At 43.2% G+C, this 21,123-nt stretch overlaps 1 protein-coding gene across 5 annotated transcripts in view; it reads left to right on the forward strand.

Moving 5' to 3' along the window:
• The window catches only part of runx2b (RUNX family transcription factor 2b), a 42,058-nt gene that overhangs the window by 16,862 nt on the left and 4,073 nt on the right, over positions 1-21,123 (forward strand). For 2 of the 5 annotated variants that reach the window (XM_018697934.2, XM_018697933.2), the window contains exons 3-7: positions 2,014-2,276; positions 3,844-4,000; positions 6,060-6,164; positions 16,214-16,381; positions 18,938-19,099. In XM_018697934.2, coding sequence (XP_018553450.1) covers positions 2,014-2,276; positions 3,844-4,000; positions 6,060-6,164; positions 16,214-16,381; positions 18,938-19,099 — 855 coding nt within the window. Of the gene's footprint in view, positions 1-615; positions 908-960; positions 1,579-2,013; positions 2,277-3,843; positions 4,001-6,059; positions 6,165-16,213; positions 16,382-18,937; positions 19,100-21,123 lie in introns of those variants that run through there. The other 3 variants (XM_018697935.2, XM_018697936.2, XM_018697937.2) reach the window with 3 other exon arrangements.

Consider the following 21,123-nt stretch of genomic DNA (forward strand, 5'->3'; position numbering starts at 1 on the left):
TCATAATGTAGAAATGCTCCATGTGAATGTTACACTATTATGTCTTATATTTCTGATTATTTTTGCTGCTGCAATAGGAAAGGGGCATTTTATTGGTGTAGTTGGTGGAGATGGAGCTGATTTTTAACAATTTTATAATGTGATATATAATAAAGTATGTTCTTTTATAAGATCACCATATTTTTACATGTTAAATCTTAATCTGCAAAATGAGTAAAGCTGCACATAAATGTGGTGGAATTTAAAAAAAAAAAAAAAAAAACAATTTCCCTCTGAACTGTAGTGGAGTACAAGTGTTAAGAATAATGGAATGGAAATACCCATGTAAAGTTCAAGTACATGAAATGTGTACTTAATGCAGTACTTGAGTGAATGTACTTTAACTCACACTTTTAGAGGTATGCATATGAAAAGTCGTGCGTAATTAACGCACTTTCGAAGCGATCCAGGGCGTCATCTTTTTGCGCTGTTATAGTTGGTTTACATGTAATGAAACTGTAGCTATGTAATAACAGTGTGAAACAGGATTTTACATACTTTACTTTTTCAAAAAGCGCAGTCTGTTAACGACTCCACACCGGTGGATGGGGCGTAAATTAACGCCCGTGTGAGGTAGAGTACCTGTACACCTGCACAACAGCTCTCCCCTGCGACCGAGTGAAACTCTACTCCTGCGCCTCTACCTGACTCACCGCTCTCCGGTGACTCACTCGCTCCTACCTTTATGGAGTGTAACTCACTTCTCACCCGGGCTCGGCTCTCCGAATGCGCTCGTGAACCTCATATTGTCAGGATAGAGTGGTAACACAACACGGTCTGATGGACCGGTGCGTGTGTGTGCTGACTGGAAATGACCACCTCCAGAGTTAGGAGCGCGCGGAAGGTCCAGCAGAGCGGTAACATGTCGGTATGTACAGCGGGGCTGTGTGAAACTCTTTAACTGTGAATAACCATAGAAATAAAACGGGGTGAAACGTTGCCCCATGTGTTTGACGTTAGTATAGACGATACACGGAGACCTGTCCGGTCGTCTATATATAGGCGTGATAGATTATGGCGGAGGGAATGGATCTGACTCCAGACACCACGTGTTGGAGTCGCATCAGTGCAATAATTGCTGGGCGCTTGAGCTATATAAACCACAAAAAGCCTGAGCACGGGAAACCCCGGCCTCCAAACACTAACCACATTTACGGCTACAAAAACGGGATTCGTTTTTCCGCCTCCTTCATCTCAACGGCGATGATTTTTTTCCTCCCGATTCATCAGCTTTTTTAACCCTTGTATACAAAACCTGCGGGTCGGCAGAGAGACTTTACTGGAAAAAATATGTACAATTTGCAGGCGTCGCAGGGTTATAAATAGCTCTGTTAAGTATTGTCAGAGCTTATCCCTTTGACTTTGAAAACTTTTTTTGTGTGCACATAGCCTGCGGGCTTTCAGAGAGCCTTTCAGTTTGGCACAAAGACTTCAATGACGCACCTGGAGCAGCGCTTTGACTTTTCACTCGCGGAAGACAGACAAAAACTTTTTTTGAGCATCTGGGCCGGCTGTTCCATTTTAGACCTGCTTTTTTTGGTAACCGTATAGCCTATTACGTGCTCGGACATTTATTTGATGTTATTTATAACCGCACATGAGCAACTACGCCTGCGTTATGGCGCACGGACGCTTCCTCCGAGAAGTTTGAAAAAAAAAAAGAACTTGTCATTTAAAACATCATCAACTTTTCAGGGGTTGTTTTTCTTGCCGGAGAAGTATATTTTATGTCGTTTGAAGGCGCCCACTAAAGTTTGTAGTGGAGAGGGTTTTGAAACGCGGTGTGCGCTCACCAAGTCCCATTTTCCATTGGCAGACGCGCTGAGGTTCAGCGAGCAGCGGCGCACACTCCCGAGTTTCTCCCTGAGCGTGTGAGAGAGAGAAAGAAAAGAAAGGAGAGAAAAGAGAGGAGCTGGAGAGCCTTTGGTGCCTTTTTTCTGATAATCCACGCTGTTGTGATGCGAATTCCCGTAGATCCCAGCGCCAGTCGGAGGTTCAGTCCGCCGTCCAATAGCCTCCAGCCGGTCCCAGGGAAGATGAACGATGTGAGCTCTCCAGCCGGGCAGCCGGACGCAGCGGCAGCGGTGCCAAGACTGCGTCCCCACGAAAACCGCAGCATGGCCGAGATCATCGCCGACCACCCGGCCGAGCTCGTCCGGACCGACAGCCCCAACTTTCTGTGCTCGGTCCTGCCCTCCCACTGGCGGTGCAACAAGACGCTGCCTGTCGCCTTTAAGGTGAGTCCCGACACAGATATGTGTGGTTAAATTAAAAGGTGGCCAAACTGCCGTGTGATTCGTCTTCACTGGAAGAGAAACAGCCACCAAATGTGATTTTAAAAAGGAGTGAATGTATGATTTTTCTTTTAAGACTCAGTCTACATACAAGTGAGATTCATTTCATGCTGTTGGATGCCGTGAATTTCGTATTTATTTATTTTTTTCGAGTTTTTTGTATTTAATTATCTTCTCTGGTGTCTCGTTGACTTTTGAATCACCTGTGTTTACCATAGTTTCTGTAAAACACTATTTAAAACACTATTGTACGTTGTTATTGCAAATTTTAAATAGTAATTTGTGTTATCTGGAAGTTTTTAATGTCACTTCTCAAACAAAATATACTCAGAAAATGCAATGTAAAATCAAAAACCATAAAGGAAAAGAGATGTTTAAAAGAAAAATGGTGAAGGTATGGTTAATTGTATCCAGATGTAAAAGGCATCACATGTTCACATTGTTTTCTTTTCACATTTTGTATAGAAACAAAAACAACATTGTGTTTATTGCCAATCATCAGTTAATGATGTTCACTATAATATTGTGGCTTAATTAAAAAGACCTCCCAATAAGTGAATGATAATAAGGCCACATTAAAAGCTTTGTTTTCATGATGACTAATTATGACAATTATTTTCATATGTTAGAAAATATTTAAAAACATATAACAGCATGTTACGACCACACTATGTTCTATTGTAACCGAAAACTATTTTAATGATTATACTAAATTGTTGTAATTAGTCTTCAGATTATATTCACTTTTAATGAGCAGAAGAAAAAGATATATTTGAAGAGGCAGCAAAGAGTAATTGTTTATATATTTCAGGCCTGTGCAGGCTCCCATGATATTTCACAGGAAAGGCCCTATTAATTACTCGACAGTTATTATTTAAAGGATGGATCAAAGAAACACCAAAGTGGAAATTTGTAGCTGTTGCTCTGGCTCCAAATCAAATGTGACACTTTTAAAAAATATATGTGTTATTTCAGTGTTCTTATTACTACGGCTCTTTAATTATTGCTGCTCTGTAGGCCTTCTCACGTGCTTTTATCTGCATCCAGGAATCTAAATGATAACACAAGGCCTCTCTGCTTTTGTTTTTTAAGACTTTCTGTGAATCACTTTTAGAAGTGATTCACATAATCACATTTATCATGATATCAAACTGCTTCAGGGGACTGAAATTAAATCCATCTATCAACATCATTTGGTTGAGGATGGCATGATGTAAAACAAGTGTGTCACATTAGTGAGATGAATTCTTTTATAAGTGAAACTCACAGAGAAAGGGATGTTTGATTTCACTCAGTTTTTGGCTTTTAAACTGAAAGAATTCCTTTATAAAAATTTTTTCTAACATAATTTTTCTAATTATGAGAAAATGTTGTAGCATATTGTAGATGGAGGTTGTATTTTACCAGTTTTTAGCCACAGGACGAGGATGTGAAAAGTGTGTATTCTTTCAGAACTTTAATCAAAATAGTTCTTAAATTTCTGCCCTTTGACCTTTGTGCACCCAAACAGGTGGTTGCCCTGGGAGACATACCTGACGGGACTGTTGTCACTGTAATGGCGGGGAACGATGAGAACTACTCCGCCGAGCTGCGGAATGCCTCAGGTGTGATGAAGAACCAGGTAGCACGTTTCAACGACCTTCGCTTCGTGGGCCGCAGTGGCAGAGGTGAGGCCCAAAACACTCCTCTCGCTGTATACTACCACTGCTCAGTAGGAGCTATTAGGTTCAGTGGTGTGGATTAGTGGTCACATTCCCTACGTGGCAACCACATAATGATCTCTCTAACTCTGGGCTCAAATCCCACCGCCCGTCTCCTAAAGTCTGAGCGGTGAATCATGTTGCTGCTGCTCTCTTTGCTTTAAAATGAGGATCCTTTATTTATTTATTTTTTTATCTTTTAACCCAGGTCAGATGAACAAGTTTTCAAAGCCACTGTCTCCTCCACGGGATCTTTGCCTTTAAGTTTCATAAAGGAAGCTCTGGGCAAAGGTGGGGTGTGCATCAGTCCACCATCAGCTGCATAAGAAAATGTTAATCTGATGACAAGAAACAAGTCTTTTTTAAATCCTTTGCTTAATGTTCACCTGACATGACCTAGCTCAGGTTAGGCCTATAAACAAGTTGGGTGGTGCTGCAGCCCTGCAGTTGATCACTCTTTGCACACATCCTCAGGCTGTTAGGCAGAAAAGCAGAGGCGCACTGCTATTGGGTCAAATGACATTCCCTGAATATTTGGCATGGCTAAAGCGACTCTTTGCATCATTTACCGTCTTGTTACTAAATCATCTTATTTATGATTTGAAACTTGGCACGGAGGATGTGCTCTCGCCCTCTTTTCACCCTCTCGAAACTTTTCTGGAGGGATTTTCTTAGAGACTTTTATTTTCTACAGGTCTCACAGAAAGTCATTGCCTATGATAAGTTGGTGGTGATAAGAGCTGTCAGCAGCTCCACCAGTGACTTTTTCTTCTCAATTTGTGACTCTGTTTGAAGCTGTCAGAGAGGCAGGAAACCAGTGGTGGTAAGGAGGGATGAAGAGTAACAGGGTATAGAGAGGAGGCATGGTGGCTGAACTTGTTGTCATGGAGACCTTGCATGCGTCCCTTCGCGGTGACACAGAATCTAGTCACAGGAAGTGACATAGGAGCCAGGGGAGATCAGACTTCAAGGTGTCTGAAATGAATACCCGGCATTGACAGAGATAAGTACAAGCAGAGAGAACTGATAGGATGTTAGATAGCTAAAAGTGGTGTCTAGAGAGGCGGGGAGAGCCAACAGAGATGGACAAGGATTGATAGTTACAGGGCTGAAATGGTGCCACCGTATGATGACAGCATGGATGGATGGGACAGGTAACAGAGAGTAATCAGATACTGTTGATAACATCATTAGGCTTAATAGTGTAGAAGTGTACAGGCTTGCTTGACACTGAACCCAAATTAGATCGCAGGTAGCAGATGACAGCAGCGATGATGGCAGGGAGAGGTGATGCACTAGGTGTCCCACTTTTATCGTAGATCACTAGCTCTGCTTCACCCACATGCCCCTCACACCAGGTACGTGGGACACCTGCTGCATCTGTGATCTGCTATCTCCCTGACTTATCACCTCTTTGAAAGGCATGTTTATAGTGAGCTGCAGTGTGGAACGGAAGAGGGGAGGACATGCACGGGTTGATGCCTGCAACTCAATGGACAGCTGCTCCACTGAGTCGCTGCAGCAACCTGCCCCCCACTTCCTGTTTCCTGCGTGTAGTCATGGCTACGTGATGCGTCTGCATACCTCAGACGTTAGTGCTGCTGCTGACTTGGCTGTTGCACTCTGATTCATAGCATTCCTCGTGCATGCACATAGGAACATACACACTTACACAGACGCACACTCAACCCCAAGGCAGCAACTGCTGGGGATTATCGAGAAAGGAAGTGACTATTAAAATGCCTCTCGCCCACTCACACTGCGTTAGACAGGGAGAAAGTCTAGTTAACAAGATACTGGCTCCTCCAGTCAATCTTCCATTTAGGCTCTGCCAAAGAACTTAAATAGACCCTCTCAAACAGCAATGTCGTCTGCCGTTAATCCTCTTAAAGTCGATTTTTCCCTATTTGTATTGGCTATTATGTGATCACAACCACACTTGTGACTTAGGGATGGTTTAGTGATGAATGCAGGTCATTGTCTCTGCGGATGGCATGTCATTTGATGTTGTTTGATGTCACCACAGGCAAGAGCTTCACGCTGACAATCACAGTATTCACCAACCCACCACAAGTGGCCACTTACCACCGAGCCATAAAGGTCACCGTGGACGGACCGCGTGAGCCAAGGAGTGAGTACAAATGCACGCACATTCAGTATGGGAACATGCATGCAATATATTACTGCTTTTAATTTGCCTTTAAAGGGATACACAAGTGAACATCTAGAAACATTGGGGACTGATGAGAGACAGGCCAAAAAAAGAATAGTTTAAATCAAAGCAGGATAAGTCAAGCTATCCTCACTTTTAGCCCCTAGTATGGGCTACAAACACTGGATCCTACATTTCCCATACTGCACCACAATAGCATCTTTCATTAGACCCATGTTGCCTCCTAAATTCATGCTTCAATCAAACTCCACATCTCCAGATTGTAATGCAGGCTCAGACTTTAAGTCTCAAGCCAAAACCGACATAACCCTGATGACATCATCAGGGTAATTCTTTAGAAAGCTCCCTCTGGTGCCACAGAGGACATCATTATATTAAATTATTATACAACTGTTTGTTCAGACTGAGTTGTACTCTTAATGTACCCCTTTAACTAAGCTGTGGGTGTGGCTGCCTGTGTAGCTCGCCAGTGGCAGCAAATGCCTAGCTAGAATGGTGACAGAGTAATAAAACAAGTTAATTAACAAAAAGAAAAAGTTTTACTGGAAAAAGTTCTGATTGTGTTAATGAGCAATCAGCTGGCTTTTAATTAAGTTGACCTGTGAGAAAGCAGCTCGGGCTCCCATGTGACAGTGTGAGAGAAAGAAGAGAAATAAAAAGTGAGGCAGAATATTCTTGAGAGGGTACACTGGGTAGCAGAGTGCTAGCATCAGCTCATTTTAATGGGCCATATAAAAACAACTGAGGAGGAAAAAAACTTTACTATAGCCGTCAGTGCCAACTGGTCTGGCATGCAGCTGTTTCTCCAACCCTCCTCCCTATTCATTAGAAAAAAAAAAACATATTCTCATCTCATGGCGTCTCAATGAACAATATCACATCACAAACAACACACCCGCCTGCCGCTGGCCCCGTCACATATGGCACCAGGACGACACAGAGACACAGAGGAGCCGAGAGACAGTAGGATTAGTACCACCATCAGTCTCTGTTGTAGGAAACCTGCCTGTGGTGCCAGAAAACGCCTCACACAATCGAAATTCAGCGCTCATCAACACGCACCCTGAAACAAAGGCACATGCTTGTCCTCAAACGCACATGTACTCACAATCACACCCACTTTTTCCCCTCCTATCCCTCCTCGCTCTAGAGCCATCTTGTTTGATCAAAAGCATTTCCTGTGCATCTGCTGTCCCCCGTCAGATGACTTTCAAACAAGTCCTGTAGTTATTTGGTGGCGAGCAGATGGGAGTCGGAGCAGAATTTGTTTAGAAAAGCCAAAGTTTGGTCTCAACAATGTTGCAGTCCTAGATTCATGTCCAAAAAACCTTAATGGAGGGATGTGAAGTGAGACTGAGACACTGAACTGAGACAAATGCAGTACTACCTGATGTCAGGTGAGGGGAAGACACTTTGCACTTTCATCAATTCCTCTTCCCTTGTATTTGTGGTCTGAGAGAAAGCTTCAAAGTTAAAGTTTGCATGTTCTAACTTCAGTCTCAGGACAGTAATTTAAGCAATAAAGACTATGTCATCATACGTAACCCCTGAACTTCTTTACTTTGCCGTTAAGTGGTCAGAATTGCTGTGCCGGTGTAATTTACTCAGAAACTACAGCCAGAACACGTCTCTCTCTCAGGGGTCATTAAGCCGAGGTCGGAGGGTGGCAAAACACACATGTGCCCTCTCAACCGCACCTCCCCTCCTCCGGGTTTCAGCACGGAGAGACTCAGTGCTGAGAGCACCGGCTGTGTCCAAAACTGTGATTCTATCTGTGAACGCTTCATTGACACATGGGGGGGCTTTGTCGGCCATTACAGCTCTATTTTGTGTTAAACGAGTGGGTAATTAGGAGGCCTGTGGTATACTGGGCCCCTACAGGGAGAGGTCCACACAGAGAAAGAACAGTAGGCTGTCTTAAAGTTGACACACACTGGCACTCAGTGGCCCTGCTCTGTAAAAACACTGTGTTGTTTGTGGAAAATAAGCTGACAATAAGGCTAGATTTCAACATGGGCTGCAGGCTAGTCTGAAAAGCTAAAATTAATAACCATTCTCTATGCTTTTATTGAGTTTTTACAGTTTTCCTGCTGCTTTTGGCAGTTTTTGCTTCCTGTTAATGACTTGCCTGGTTGTGGGTGTCTCATTCAGGAAGGACATTTTGTGTCAGCATGTTAGATAAGCCTTATGGTAGCCATATGAGTCTTCCTGAGGGATGTCATTTCCCCATTGGTCCCTCATCTAATATCAGAGGGTGATAAAGTAGGACCACCCATGAATGAAGGGGGCTCATATCTCTGAACTGCAGAACTGAGCTTAAGCTAATTAATTGGGTGGTTAGAGTGACGAATATCAGTGAGGCCTAGTTTAAAGATCTGTGGTATGATTTTCCTCAGAGGTTTATAGTGTGTGTGTGTGTGTGTGTGTGTGTGTGTGTGTGTGTGTGTGTATGGTAAGTGGTTAGTCAAGTCCCTCTGGCCACTGTGTTATTAGCGGGAGGCTAACTCGGTTTCTGTGGCTCGCATTGTGCTTAATGGCTTGACAGCTCTCGGTTACCCTGTGGTTTGCCACTGTACCAACAACTCAACAAGTGTGTTTGCACATGTATGTGTCTGTGTGTGCTCATGCATAGATGCGTGTGCATGTCTGGTTTGCCCATGTAGATGTGACTGCAAATGCATATATGTCAGTCTGTCTAGTGCCTGTGTCTGCGTATGTGCACCCACAACATGATTTAGAGCGAGAGTGTGTGTTATTGGTGTCATTAGTCTAGTGTAGGCACAGTGCTGATTTGGAGCAGAGCTAATAGGCCTCATTAAATGTCATTTTGAGCTAATAGACAGGGAGTGGTTGTTTAAACCAATATGCTTTTATAGGTGGTTCTGTCTCCTTTCAGCTGCTCCTGATGGTGGCTGCAGCCAGCTGAGACAAACTTCCTGAGTGATAATAGCTGAGCCGTAATAACACAATATACAAGGCTTTCTGTCCAAACCCACTGTTCTCATTATAGTTAATTGATGACAGACAAACATAGGAGGTGACAAAAACCATTGTGGCGTCACATGTACTGTGTCTTGCTGTGGCATATTGCAGTGGTTATTGTGCATAACTCTGTGTGTGTGTGTGTGTGTGTGTCAGTGGTGGAGGTTAGTGGTCAGACACGTCTCTGCTCTCTGGTGTTTGAAGCTGCTGGGTCTGGGGGGTTCCGGGCTCGGGGACGGGGTCGTGTTTTGGTTCGGTTTTGGTCAGGGTGTTAACAAGTCTGGTGAAGAGGCCCTGGTTACTTACAGGCCTGCAGACAATATTAGTGGTTCAGGAGACCTGTCTGCCAAGCCAAACTCTTCCTGCGACACACACATACTCACACTCACACTCATACATACACATAATACTTACTTATGGAGATCTCCATCTCTATACATCCACTGTATTAGCTTTAATAATAATAATAATAATAACAAAGATAAAATACACTAATATAGAGACAATAGGGAAAAATGTAAGTGTAAAATCACAATACAGTAACTAATAGCAGGCTGAACATGAAAATGAAAGCAATGTGACGTGACATAGAAGCAGAAAACTTAAGTTGCTTCAGCAAGAAATTTGCTGTGGAGCTCACACAGCAAAGGCAATATTGCCTTTAGTTACTAACCTGGACCTTGTAACAGCCAGGAGACCCTTTCCAGACAAGCAATAGGCTGTGATCCAGCTCACAAAGGGCCAGGAGTTGACAGATATTATTTTTGGAGCTAGACCTAATTTAACTTTGGATGTAATAAGTAAAAATTTGACATTAACTCGTAGTGAGTGGAAGCTAAGATAGGGGTGATGTGATCACACTTAGCCAAATTAGTCAAATGAGTAAATGTAAATGGACCAGCTGCAGTCAAGAGAGAGCACTAAACTGAGTTACAGTAGTTCTAACGGGATTAAATAAAAGCTGTGAATAACTTTCTCCAGGTCAGCAGAGGACAGAAAAGATCAGACTTTGAATATGATCGTTAAGTGAAGCCTCTTTCTTCACTATACCACCCTCTTGAATTTAGCATCAGAAGACAGGACTCTCAGATTTTTATCCATGTATTCGTGTTCAACTGCCAAGGTTGTTAAGGGTGAGTTGGATGAAGTTTAGATGACCCAATAAATTGTTCTCTGGTTTTAGGTGTGGAAAACTTGTTGGACATCTTAATTTCATCAAGGCACTGAATAATAGTGACAGGACCGCTATTATCACCAGGTGTTATTGATACATACAGTTGAAAGATGAAAAATGAAACAGAAACCCATAAAAGCCCCCTTAAATAACATCAAGATCATGCCAGGGCCAAAGCATCCTATAGTGCTTTAAAGGAATAATATTATAGTTGACAATAATGTCTCCCAGAGGAAGCATGTAAACAAAAAACAATAGTGGGTCTAAAACAGAGCCTTGTGGCACACCACAAGTGAAAGGGGCAGTAGAGGATGATGCATGTTTCCACCACATGCACTCAGACAAACACCCACACACTTAAACAACCTTATTGGAGTGGTTGCTTGGCTATACCCTGTTAAAACTCCTGAAATAAGTATGCCTTATTCAGTACTGTAAGGCTGGAAACAGTATGAGTAAGATGGATGCCTCCATTATCAAGTCTGTCATGACAACACCAAAAGGTCTCTGAACATTGTCATCACATACGCATGCCATTACATGCACTTGTAGGGTACTATTACCTGCTGTTTCTTATAACAGACGTTTATGCTCATGCTAAATGCTAAGACCCTCACAGATGCTAATTACATTGTACCACAATATTTAGATGATGTCAGCCAGCTATTATTTCATTTCCTTGAATTATATACAGGAATACGAGGCCCTTTATGTCTCTGGATCTTCATGCTTTGTCAGTGACTGCCTCAAGCAACCTGTCCAAAAAAATAGAATATCCTTTTGTACAGCATCCAGGTAATTAAAGAGGATTTATGAAGGCTTAGTAGTCTTTTGTCCCTCACAGACATATGCACACATTGACACACAAACACCCACACCTTTCTGCTGCTGCCTTACTCGAAGCAGATTTTAACAATGGGATCTGGACAAATAAAACTCACCCAAAACATCAGGAGGAAAAGGAATGAAAAGAGGGAGGGAGGAGGGGAAAAAGAGAGAGGAGAAAAAAAGACTGCAGGCTTTTCCAGAGGCAGTCAGTCAGTTGAATGTCTCATGAAGTTCCTTGAAGAGGTGCCAAGGCCTCTACAACGCAAAACACAAAATCATTCAGTGGGAGGGGGAGACAGAGAGAAAGACAGATGAATAAAGAGCGAGAGAGGGAGGCAGAAAGTGAATCATAAAAAGAGATAAAGATTAAGAAAGAGGGTTCGGAGTTGGTTGGCTCGGAGCTGCAACAAAAAACATCTCTGAGGGATTCGTTCTCCCCCGTTCTGAATCAAAACACTTTAATGCGAGCAGAGAGGTGCAGAGGGACCCTGTCTGAAAACCACACACAAGCCTAACTGTGTGTGTGTGTGTGTATGTGTCTATGTGTGTGTGAGTGCTCTTTAAACTATGCACAATATCATGTAAGTGTGTATATAAAGTGTTTTTGCTTTCAATAAATGTATCGCCTTTGGGAATTGTTGTGTATGTCTGTGTGTGTATGTAAGAGTGTGTGTGAGTGTGTGTGTGTGCCCTTCCCTTGCCTGGCTTGCTTCCTCCAGGCTGGAACGCATGGACCACACAGACGGCTGGCAGCGCTCCACGACAGCCTGGCTCCCTCTTTCTCTCTCTCTCCTGCTCTCTTTCGCTTGCCGCCTCATCTCCCAAACCTCCTCTCTCGTCTCTCTTTTTCACTTCTTCGTCTTTTCTCTCCTTTTTTTTTTTTTTTCCTCCTCTCAGTTCTGTTTTTATTATCTCCCCCCCCCTTTCTCTCTTTATACCAGACCCCCATGGTAGACGGGCGTCTGGCTGTCACCCACTCAGCACTTTTCCTCCCGAACCACGCTCTGCCAGCTTCAGATTGCCACCTGAAATAATTCATTGTTTCTGACTGCTCACAAAAACAACATGGCCACTGTGAGGGCTCCAAATAAAAAAGTGAAATATGGACCCAGTGTATCCATTCATCGACTTTACTGGCTGCTCCACCGTGAGATGACTGACACACACATACATACGCACACAAACACAGACTGGCTGATTCAACTTAGGCTCCATGAGCATGGGGGTTTTTCTGAATCAGCCCCAAAGATACATTCATTCGAGCTCACCCGGTGATCATAAACCAGACTGAAGGGCTTAGAGGGCATGACGCGACACCAAATTTATAAATTATCCCATTTATTCAGGATTTTCTGGCGCTCTGCATTTTCCTCACATGTTACTTAGTCAGGCAGCAGGCAGGAGAATTTCCTACTGATGTGTCTGCAATGATAGCTGAAACTTGATGTGTTGGCAGAGGGAGGAGGTGCTTTAAAGGAGGAGGTCGACATTTTGGAAATATCCTCTTAGTGAAAGATGTCTCTATGGTAAATATGAAGCTATAGCCAGGAGATGTTAACATAAAGACTGGAGACAGTTAGCCTGGCTCTGTCTAAAGGGCACAAAATCCGCCTACCACCTCCTCTAAAGCTCACTAATCAACACGTTGTATGTTTGTACAAAAAACAAATATTATTACCTTTAGGTAAAGCCAGGCTAGCTGTCTCCCTGTAGCTTAACATTTATCTAATCTTCTCATCTAACAAGAAAGTGAATGAATATATTTCACTTTTTTAGCCCTTGGAACTAGGTACGCTTGTCATGTAAAACCCCAGCACAAGCCGTCCCATAGCTAAAGGAACTTGGGTATTTGAGGAATATTTTCAGCCGGGACATATGAGGGAACAGCAAACTGCCGTACATTAAAAATCTCTGTGCTCAGGCTCAGATCCAATCTAATGCTGCCATTAATTACAGAGGACTTATATTCTGTTTGCCTACTCGCTCTTATTAACTGTTATCAGATCAGCAGGGGCGAGTTGAATCCAGACTTATGTCTCTTGGATGCCTGAAATAATACTATTCTAGGATCAGCCTGCAACTGTGTGATTAGAGATACTATCTACAGAGGTGTTATCTAATCATAATTTATCTTTTTTTAGTGTGTGTGTGTGTGCTTGTGCATGTGTAACTCTGTACTGTGGGTGTATGCGCAAATTATATGCACCATGCATGTGTGCAAATGTGCATGATTGCATGTGCAGACGTGTGTTTGCATACTGTACGTCCATTCTTGCATGTGCGTGTTTCCATGTATGCGTGTGTGTGTGTATGTGTGTGTGTGTGTGTGTGTGTGTATGTATGTGTGTGTGTGTGTGCGCAAGTTGCTCACATCTGGTCTGAATCTGTCCATGTTTCCGGCCGCTGGCTGGGCAGGGAAGTGGCAGGCGCTATCGAAAATCTCCGCTGTTTTCACAGGGATGATGGGAATCTCAGGGACTTTCCCTACGGCAGTGAAATCATCCGCCTTTCCCGCTCCTTTAAATACCCCCGGCTCATTCCTCCACCCTGCTAGGGTTCCGATAAAACAGCTGAGACGTCTTGTGTTTGGCAACAGTTGTCGTCTAAAAGGTGTAATTAACTCATGAAAAACTGTATTTACTGTCAGGGCCGGCTAAACTAATGGACTTGAGGTCTGGCTGTTTGGAGTGTAGAGTGGACCTTAATGTGGTGGTTGACATGCTGCATTCCTATAAGAGAAAAAATACGTCAGTTTCCTTTGAACAGGGTTGCATCCATAGGTTTGTTGACAGAATGGTAGTCCAGGGTGGAAGCTGAGAGTTGCTGAAATTGTGACAGAAAATTGAAGTCACCAGTGACAGACAGCTGGCTTGTCATGCAGGTCAGAACCATCTTCATCTTCTTGAATATACTTGTAAATATCTGTCTGCATTTTAAGATCTTCCTCAGAGATGTCAAAATCCCAAACTCTCTCTAACTGTTTCACCATTCGCTCTACTCTGTGCTCAGCACTCCTCACAGAGCCCGTGTCTCCTGACCCATCCAGAGCTCTTAATTTACTAGTCATCAGGGTCTCTTCCTCTCCGTGTGTCTCCCCCTCCCACCCCCCTCGTATCTGTCCCCCTTCTGCCTCCCCTCATCTCCCTTGGTCTCTCACTGCTATTTATTCCCATCACTAGGAGACGGGCTGTGCACAAAGCCCACACTGTGTCCCGAGACTTTTTTAGAATAGAAATTCGGTCTGTTGAAAATGGAAACGCTATGATTGACTGGGCACAGCTTGCACAGAGAGATGAGGAATGCCAGTGAGAGGCACAAATTATCCACAGGAATGATGGGGAAATATTATTAATGAAATATGGACATGAATTACGTTATAAAGTCCTCAATAAGCTGAGGTTTTTCAAGTAGCCGATATTACTCTGCGTTCCAAAGCAACTATGTTAGGAAGCTGATGATGAGATTGTCTGTTTATTTTGAACTGGATGATGCCAGTCCAGTAACGTCATTGTAATAAAAATCAGGGTCTGTCTGACTGTCACTGGCTGGTTTCTCACTGCCGCCATCCTCGAGTCTCATTTCATAGCAGCAGTGTTTGGTATTAAAATTCCAAACAGTTGTTCCAGAATAAATGAATTTGTTGTGAAGAGTCAGATGGTGTATAAAAGCATTTCTGAGGGTGAAATAATTTTTTTCAAAGTTGCAATGGTGGAAAAACGCTATGCTGAAGATGAGGCAATTTCTAAAGGAATTTTTTTTCTGCATCAATTTGCTTTTATTTGACTGTGAAAGTGACCAGAAAGTATGTATGAACAGAGAAAACTGAGGATGACACGCAACAAAGCTCCTCAGCTTGGGGGGGTTATTAGTACACATGTTTAGATTATTACCCCCAGTGAAGAGTATTCTGTGGTCTTTGATGTTTGTAATGACGCTTCAGCAACACAAATGGCGATTATTTTCTGATCTCCTCTCCTCTTCTCTCTTCTCCATAACACCTATCCAGTACTATAGGTGTAGCACCAGGCTTTTGTTCCCAGCCCAGGCAGGTTGGGCAGGATTCTGAAGTAGCTTGCTGTTTCTGCCCGAGCCAGCTGGAGCTCTGCCAAGCACAGCAGGAGTTTCTACTCTCCTGTGTTTGATATTTACTTTACCACCTTTACAGAGGAACTAGTGCAAGACCAGACAGACGCACTGACACAGTCCTATGTCAGTGTAAAAGGGCTGTATGTGCACAGGCCTCTGTTTTTTACCCCACCTATGCAAAACCAGTCTACACCTGGGCCCATGGGCAGATTTTGTTGTGGTTCCCATGACAGGGCAGACAGGCACCAATCTGCTTATTTGTCTAGCAATGTGCATGCACTGTATTTGTATTTGTGTCTAGAGTTACCAGATGGAAAGACTGATGAGAATAGAATCAGGAATATAAAGGGTGTAAACTTATCAGCAGAAGAATGCAGGAAAAGAACAGGCTATAACATATTTGGCATAGGTTACGACTCCTGTGGGGATAATGGGGGAATGGCGTGAGAACTTGTATTTACCTGAGGAAGAAGCCTCAGGTTAAAACTTAACATATGTGCAACTTTCTCACTCTCGGGATCTCTCTCAACTCTCTCTTTTTCTCTCATGCAAGGTGCTGTGAGATAATTGCCTGTCTTCGTCAATTAGCAGGATGTAGCATCCCATTCCCAAAAGCCTTTGAGGCTTCTCTTTGTTAAGGAGCACCAGCTATGTTTGCCAAGAAACGCATGGTACACAGAGATGAGTCATTAAATGTACATCATACAGGATGACTGACACTGTATGCTAAGAGAACAGCAAGCAAATTAAGATCATTAATCATACAGAGCTGAGTGATGTCAGTGAATTTCATCTTAAGTTAATAAAATGATGCCTTGAATGCAGCATTACAGCAGTAAACACTGATATCTAATAAAATTGTCTTTTATTACAGCCTGGATCCCATCTGTGCCTAGTGAAACTCTTTTCCAATGAAAAACGTTTTGTGTTTGCGCAGGGCATCGTCAAAAGCTCGAGGATCCTCCCAAGACTGGTCTCTTCTCAGACCGCCTCAGTGAGCTGGAGAGGATGAGGGTGAGGGTCACCGTTCCCACTCAAGCCCCCCGGCCAACTCTCAACACGGCGGCCAACTCCTTCAACCCGCAGGGACAGACGCAGATAACAGGTGAGCGCCCCCAACGACAATCAACTTTTATCTTACACCCAGCAAGTGCAGGTTTCAAGGACCTGCAAACATCCACCCTCCTGAGGTGTGGCTGAGCAAAGTGCTGAGTTTCTATTAGCTTATTCTTCTGTAGTTGATCCTGACCTCTGACCTCTGGGATTACATGGTTAGGGGCCATCAGTGCTCCTGATGTCTTGTGTAATTGAAATACATTTAAAATAGGGTTAGGGTTGCTGTACAACCTTTGTAGGTGGTTCAGATTGTGTGTTGTGAAGTGTGTGTCATCTGTCAGAGATATCATATTGTAAAATGACACCAATACCTTATTTCCCTGTACTGAACAATGAAATCTTTTTTATCCAAAGTGAAAATAATTTTAGGTTTCAGGTACTGGGTTATTGTGTTTCTTTTGATATGTGGTATCAAGTTTTTATGGCCTGCTCCCAAGAATACAAGACATTTAAATGAGACTGGTCATCATTCAATATTATTGTATATTCACTTTTGTTGGAAATCATGTCATGATATGATTTCACTACGTTATTATTTTTTCAAAATTCAATCAGCAAAATGAATGATTTTAAGGAATTGTACTGACATTTTTGCTTTACATTTGTAGAGTTTGATTTACTGTACAGTAGAACATACTTCTTCAACACAAATTTGATTATGTTATATTTAATTATGCATTTACAATATTGCCATTTTTATATTAATATCACACAGATTGTCCAGGGCAATATTTTATGTTTTTCACATTGTATTTTACACCCAAACAAGAAAGTCCAAATATAGCCTTCCTAAGAGGCGGAACATCTGCAATATGCACACTTTTCAAAACCATGACCTAAAGGGTATCACTGAATAATCAAACACACCGAGTCACAAGCTGAGTCACGAACTGAGCAACATTTACTGTATGGAAGGTGAAATATCAAACCCCAACTGGAGCCACAGGCACACCCTGATGGGACCAATAGTTTGTGCCACACAACGCCCTGTGCAGTACGTTGCCTCTAAGATCGTCTGTCTTTCTCTACCCCGTCACTCTATCAATCTACATCCTAGAAGGTAACACCATCTGTCACGGTTCGGGATGGGTGCTACCTGATCACCCACACCTCTGCAGGCTCGTCACAGGTCGTCATTTAGCTCTTAGTTACTCTCTGGCATGGCTTTGTACTGTTACTTAGTGGATCATTTGAGGGATGGTTAAACAGTGTAGCAGTGTGGTGGTGAGTGGAGGATTATACACTGGACTGGACATTCATTCTGTTGGAGCAAACTGCTTCTCAGGTGTAAATATTCAGAGGTGAAGCTTGATTAGAGCAGTGGTTTCCAACCATTTTCATCAGATGTACCCCCACAGCCCTGTCTCAAGCACACCTTTGACACCACCCTCCATATTCAAAATGCATTTTGAATTTATTATGAAACTGATGTTATTGAACATTGTTCATTATTTTAAAGTAGATATTAGTGTTTTCATAAATCAAACTGTGAAAGATTAGGTCAGTTTGGTCATTTACTACCATTTAGAGCAGCTTAACAGTCAACTATTATCCATTACTCTTTATTGTTACCATTTAATTTAGATAGCTATTTCTGCTATTTATCCATTAAGTTTGGCTATTTCAGCTAGCCTATTACTTTTAACTATTTCCACCACTTGTCCATTAGTACATATAGCTAACCATTTTAACAGTTTCTCCATAAATTTAGCTGTTCACTTTAGTTCAGTCATTTCAGTCAACTTATTTTATCTATTAGTTTTAGCTTTCTGCATTAGCCATTTATTATTACTATATACTATTATTATTATTATTATTTTCAGCTAACTATTTAAACCATTTTTCTTTAGCACCTTTAGCTAGCTAGCTGTTCCTCCATTACTTTTGCTACTTTGTTTTTGTTTCATTTTTTATAGTGATTGAGAAATTCTACAATCTTTCCACACACCCTGCAGTAGTACTGCAGTAGTATCCCTGGGGTACAAGTACCCCTGTTTGGGAATAACTGAATTACATTAGACTGAAAATTTGTTCACAAATATTATCATAAGGTAGTAATAGCTTACATATAATCTGATGTTAATCATGCTCTACATGTTGCAGCACAGACACAATGTTAAAGTGTGTGCAACGGTTATTTTCATGGTTGTCTGCTGGTGTGTTTACATGCTGGGTGTGTGCCAGCAAGGCTCTCTGTGCCTCAGCTGCAAGCACAATGTTTTATAAGGCAAACAGGAAGATCTTCTCTTCAAAAGTAAACATTAGATGTGTCATTACAGAGGATGTTGCATAACACGCCCAACTGATACTTACCTCTAAACACAAGCACAGAGAAACAGACACTAATAATGTCGGCAGTTATTGTGAATGTTATTGTCAATTTGCTCCAATAGTTAAGCAAAAAAGTAGAACATTTGAACCAGCTGATGGGCCACTGGTAATTATTCTTTCTCTCTTTTCCTGTCTGTTTTTATTCTTTCTATGTCCCTCTGGGCTATTTTTCTCCTTCCTCCTCTTCCTCCCTTGCTCAATTTCTCCCCATCAGACCCTCGTCAGTCCCAGTCCTCTCCTCCCTGGTCATATGAACAGACGTACCCGTCCTACCTGAGTCCCATGGCATCCCCCTCAGTCCACTCCACCACCCCCCTCTCCTCCAGCCGAGGCACGGGCCTGCCTGCCATCAGTGACGTGCCTAGACGATTGCCAGGTAGAACCACTTCTCTGCCACTATGTGAAACTACCCGTCTCCTTGTCCTGTCTCAACTGGCTAAACTTCTACAAATAATCCAGATAATACATTTTCTTAAGCCATAGAAGGAGGGAGGGAAGGGGAGAGAGAAAGACCGACGCTCTCACACACGCGAGTTTCACACTCAAGAGAAGAAACATAAACAAAGTTTCATTCAGTGGACTACAAATAAAAAAACTGATGTGCTACTATTTACCAGAGACTAATACAGCACAGCGAACTGCTATTAGCTCATTCTCAAATGAACGTGAGGAATGAAGCATGTTGTCAGAGTCCGACTGTCTCTCCAGAGAGCGGTTTGGATGGCGTTTTTTAAACAGTGGAGGAAAAAACGATTGTTTCCTTTTTTCCTTGCTCCAAGCCTTTGATCCCAGAGGAGTATGGGTAATAACAGGCCCAGGGATAATAACAGGCTCATGACTGACAAATAAAGTGTCTTTATAGCGATACGCCACTCTCACAAGGCATTCTGGGTAATTGCATTAGCCAGTCTGTTTGCTGTAACGGCAGCATCTGTGTTCCAATTTGTCTCTGTTTTTCCCCCAACGTGAAAGCTCCTTTAAAATCCTTACATGCCGCCAGACAAGTTTCTCCCCCCGTACACCTGTTTGACTCACTGCCATGTGAGTTTTTTTTCTCTGCCCTGCTTTTTTTCCCTTCTGTTTCCTTGTGCTAACATACTACACCCACACTGTGTGTGTGTGTGTGTGTGTGCCCCCGAGCGAGGGTGAGTGATTACGCGTCGTGGCCGTGTGACTCTGCATTAGAAAGGGTTTTAAATCCAGCCAGCTGCCTTGTCAGCTTTGATTAGTTCGCTCTTCCCCCTCAGCTTTCATCTCACGAGCGTCAGGCTTTGTTCTCAAAGTGACACGTACGCGTGCACCGGCTCACGCGTGCACGCGTACAAAACACGGGCCAAAAACCTCACCTCCCGCCTTTGCCCACTCGCACACCTCGAGTGCTTAATGCCTCCTAAGTGATGTGACTAAGGCTCTCAGATCTCTGGAGATCATGTTGACACCTCGCCAGGCTGCACTGTAACAGTATCCGGCCACAGAACATACCGACAAGTACGAGCAGAAGTTGATATGGATGCTCCAGTGCAAATACACCGCACCATCCTGCCCCCCTTCCGCACACACCTTCGCACAGTCCAGCTCAGCTGTTGAAATGTTACAGTTGCTAAGAAGCAGTTGCAAAAGTTCATCAGTCAAGTCGGACACCTAATTTGGAAGTGATGCTCCACAGTTTGTAAAATTCCTCCAAATATTTAGACAATGTTCCACTCTGGTTTCATTTAAACTAATAAAGTTCGATCTGGCTCATCATCACACGGGCCCTTTGAGTACTAAAATAGGTCCAAATGTTAAAAGCAGGAGTCAGGAGTTTATTGAACAACCCTAGTCATGTCTGAGATTACACTGCTCCTCTACAGTAGAGACAATCACCTACTATTTCTATTAGAGTCAAACGGATCTTGTGGAAAGAGGAAGTTTAAAGGCCTTAATTGGCAGCATATGCTAGCGACAAACCAGGCTTCGCAATTCCTCCCTGCACATAAACACCGCGTCCCCCCCCCACCCCCCCTCCCCTTCCCCGCCGCCCCCTGTCCTCTCACAGCAGACATGGTGACACGGAAGACGCCTGGTGATTTATGATAAGAGCGCCATGGCTGGACTAAACCACTGAGAGGAGACGGGAGGGAGGGAGCACGAGAGGGGGAGGACCTCCTATTCTCCTTAAACTCTGCGCCCAGCGCGAAGCTCGCCACAGCCAGTTAGTGGTTTTTGGGTATTTTTTAAGGGATGAAGCGAAGAGAGGAACGAAGGGTGAGATGGAGCAGCTCCTTCTCAGCTCTCTCTCCCTCTCTCTCTTTCTCTCTCTCTCTCTCTCTGTCTCTGTCACACACACGCTCACTCGCACGCGCGCACACGAACACACACATACACACACACGCTGGAGCCGATGGGAGGCGAGGAGAG

Source organism: Lates calcarifer, linkage group LG7_1 (genome assembly GCF_001640805.2).
Source record: "Lates calcarifer isolate ASB-BC8 linkage group LG7_1, TLL_Latcal_v3, whole genome shotgun sequence".
Taxonomy (NCBI): Eukaryota; Metazoa; Chordata; class Actinopteri; family Centropomidae; genus Lates; species Lates calcarifer.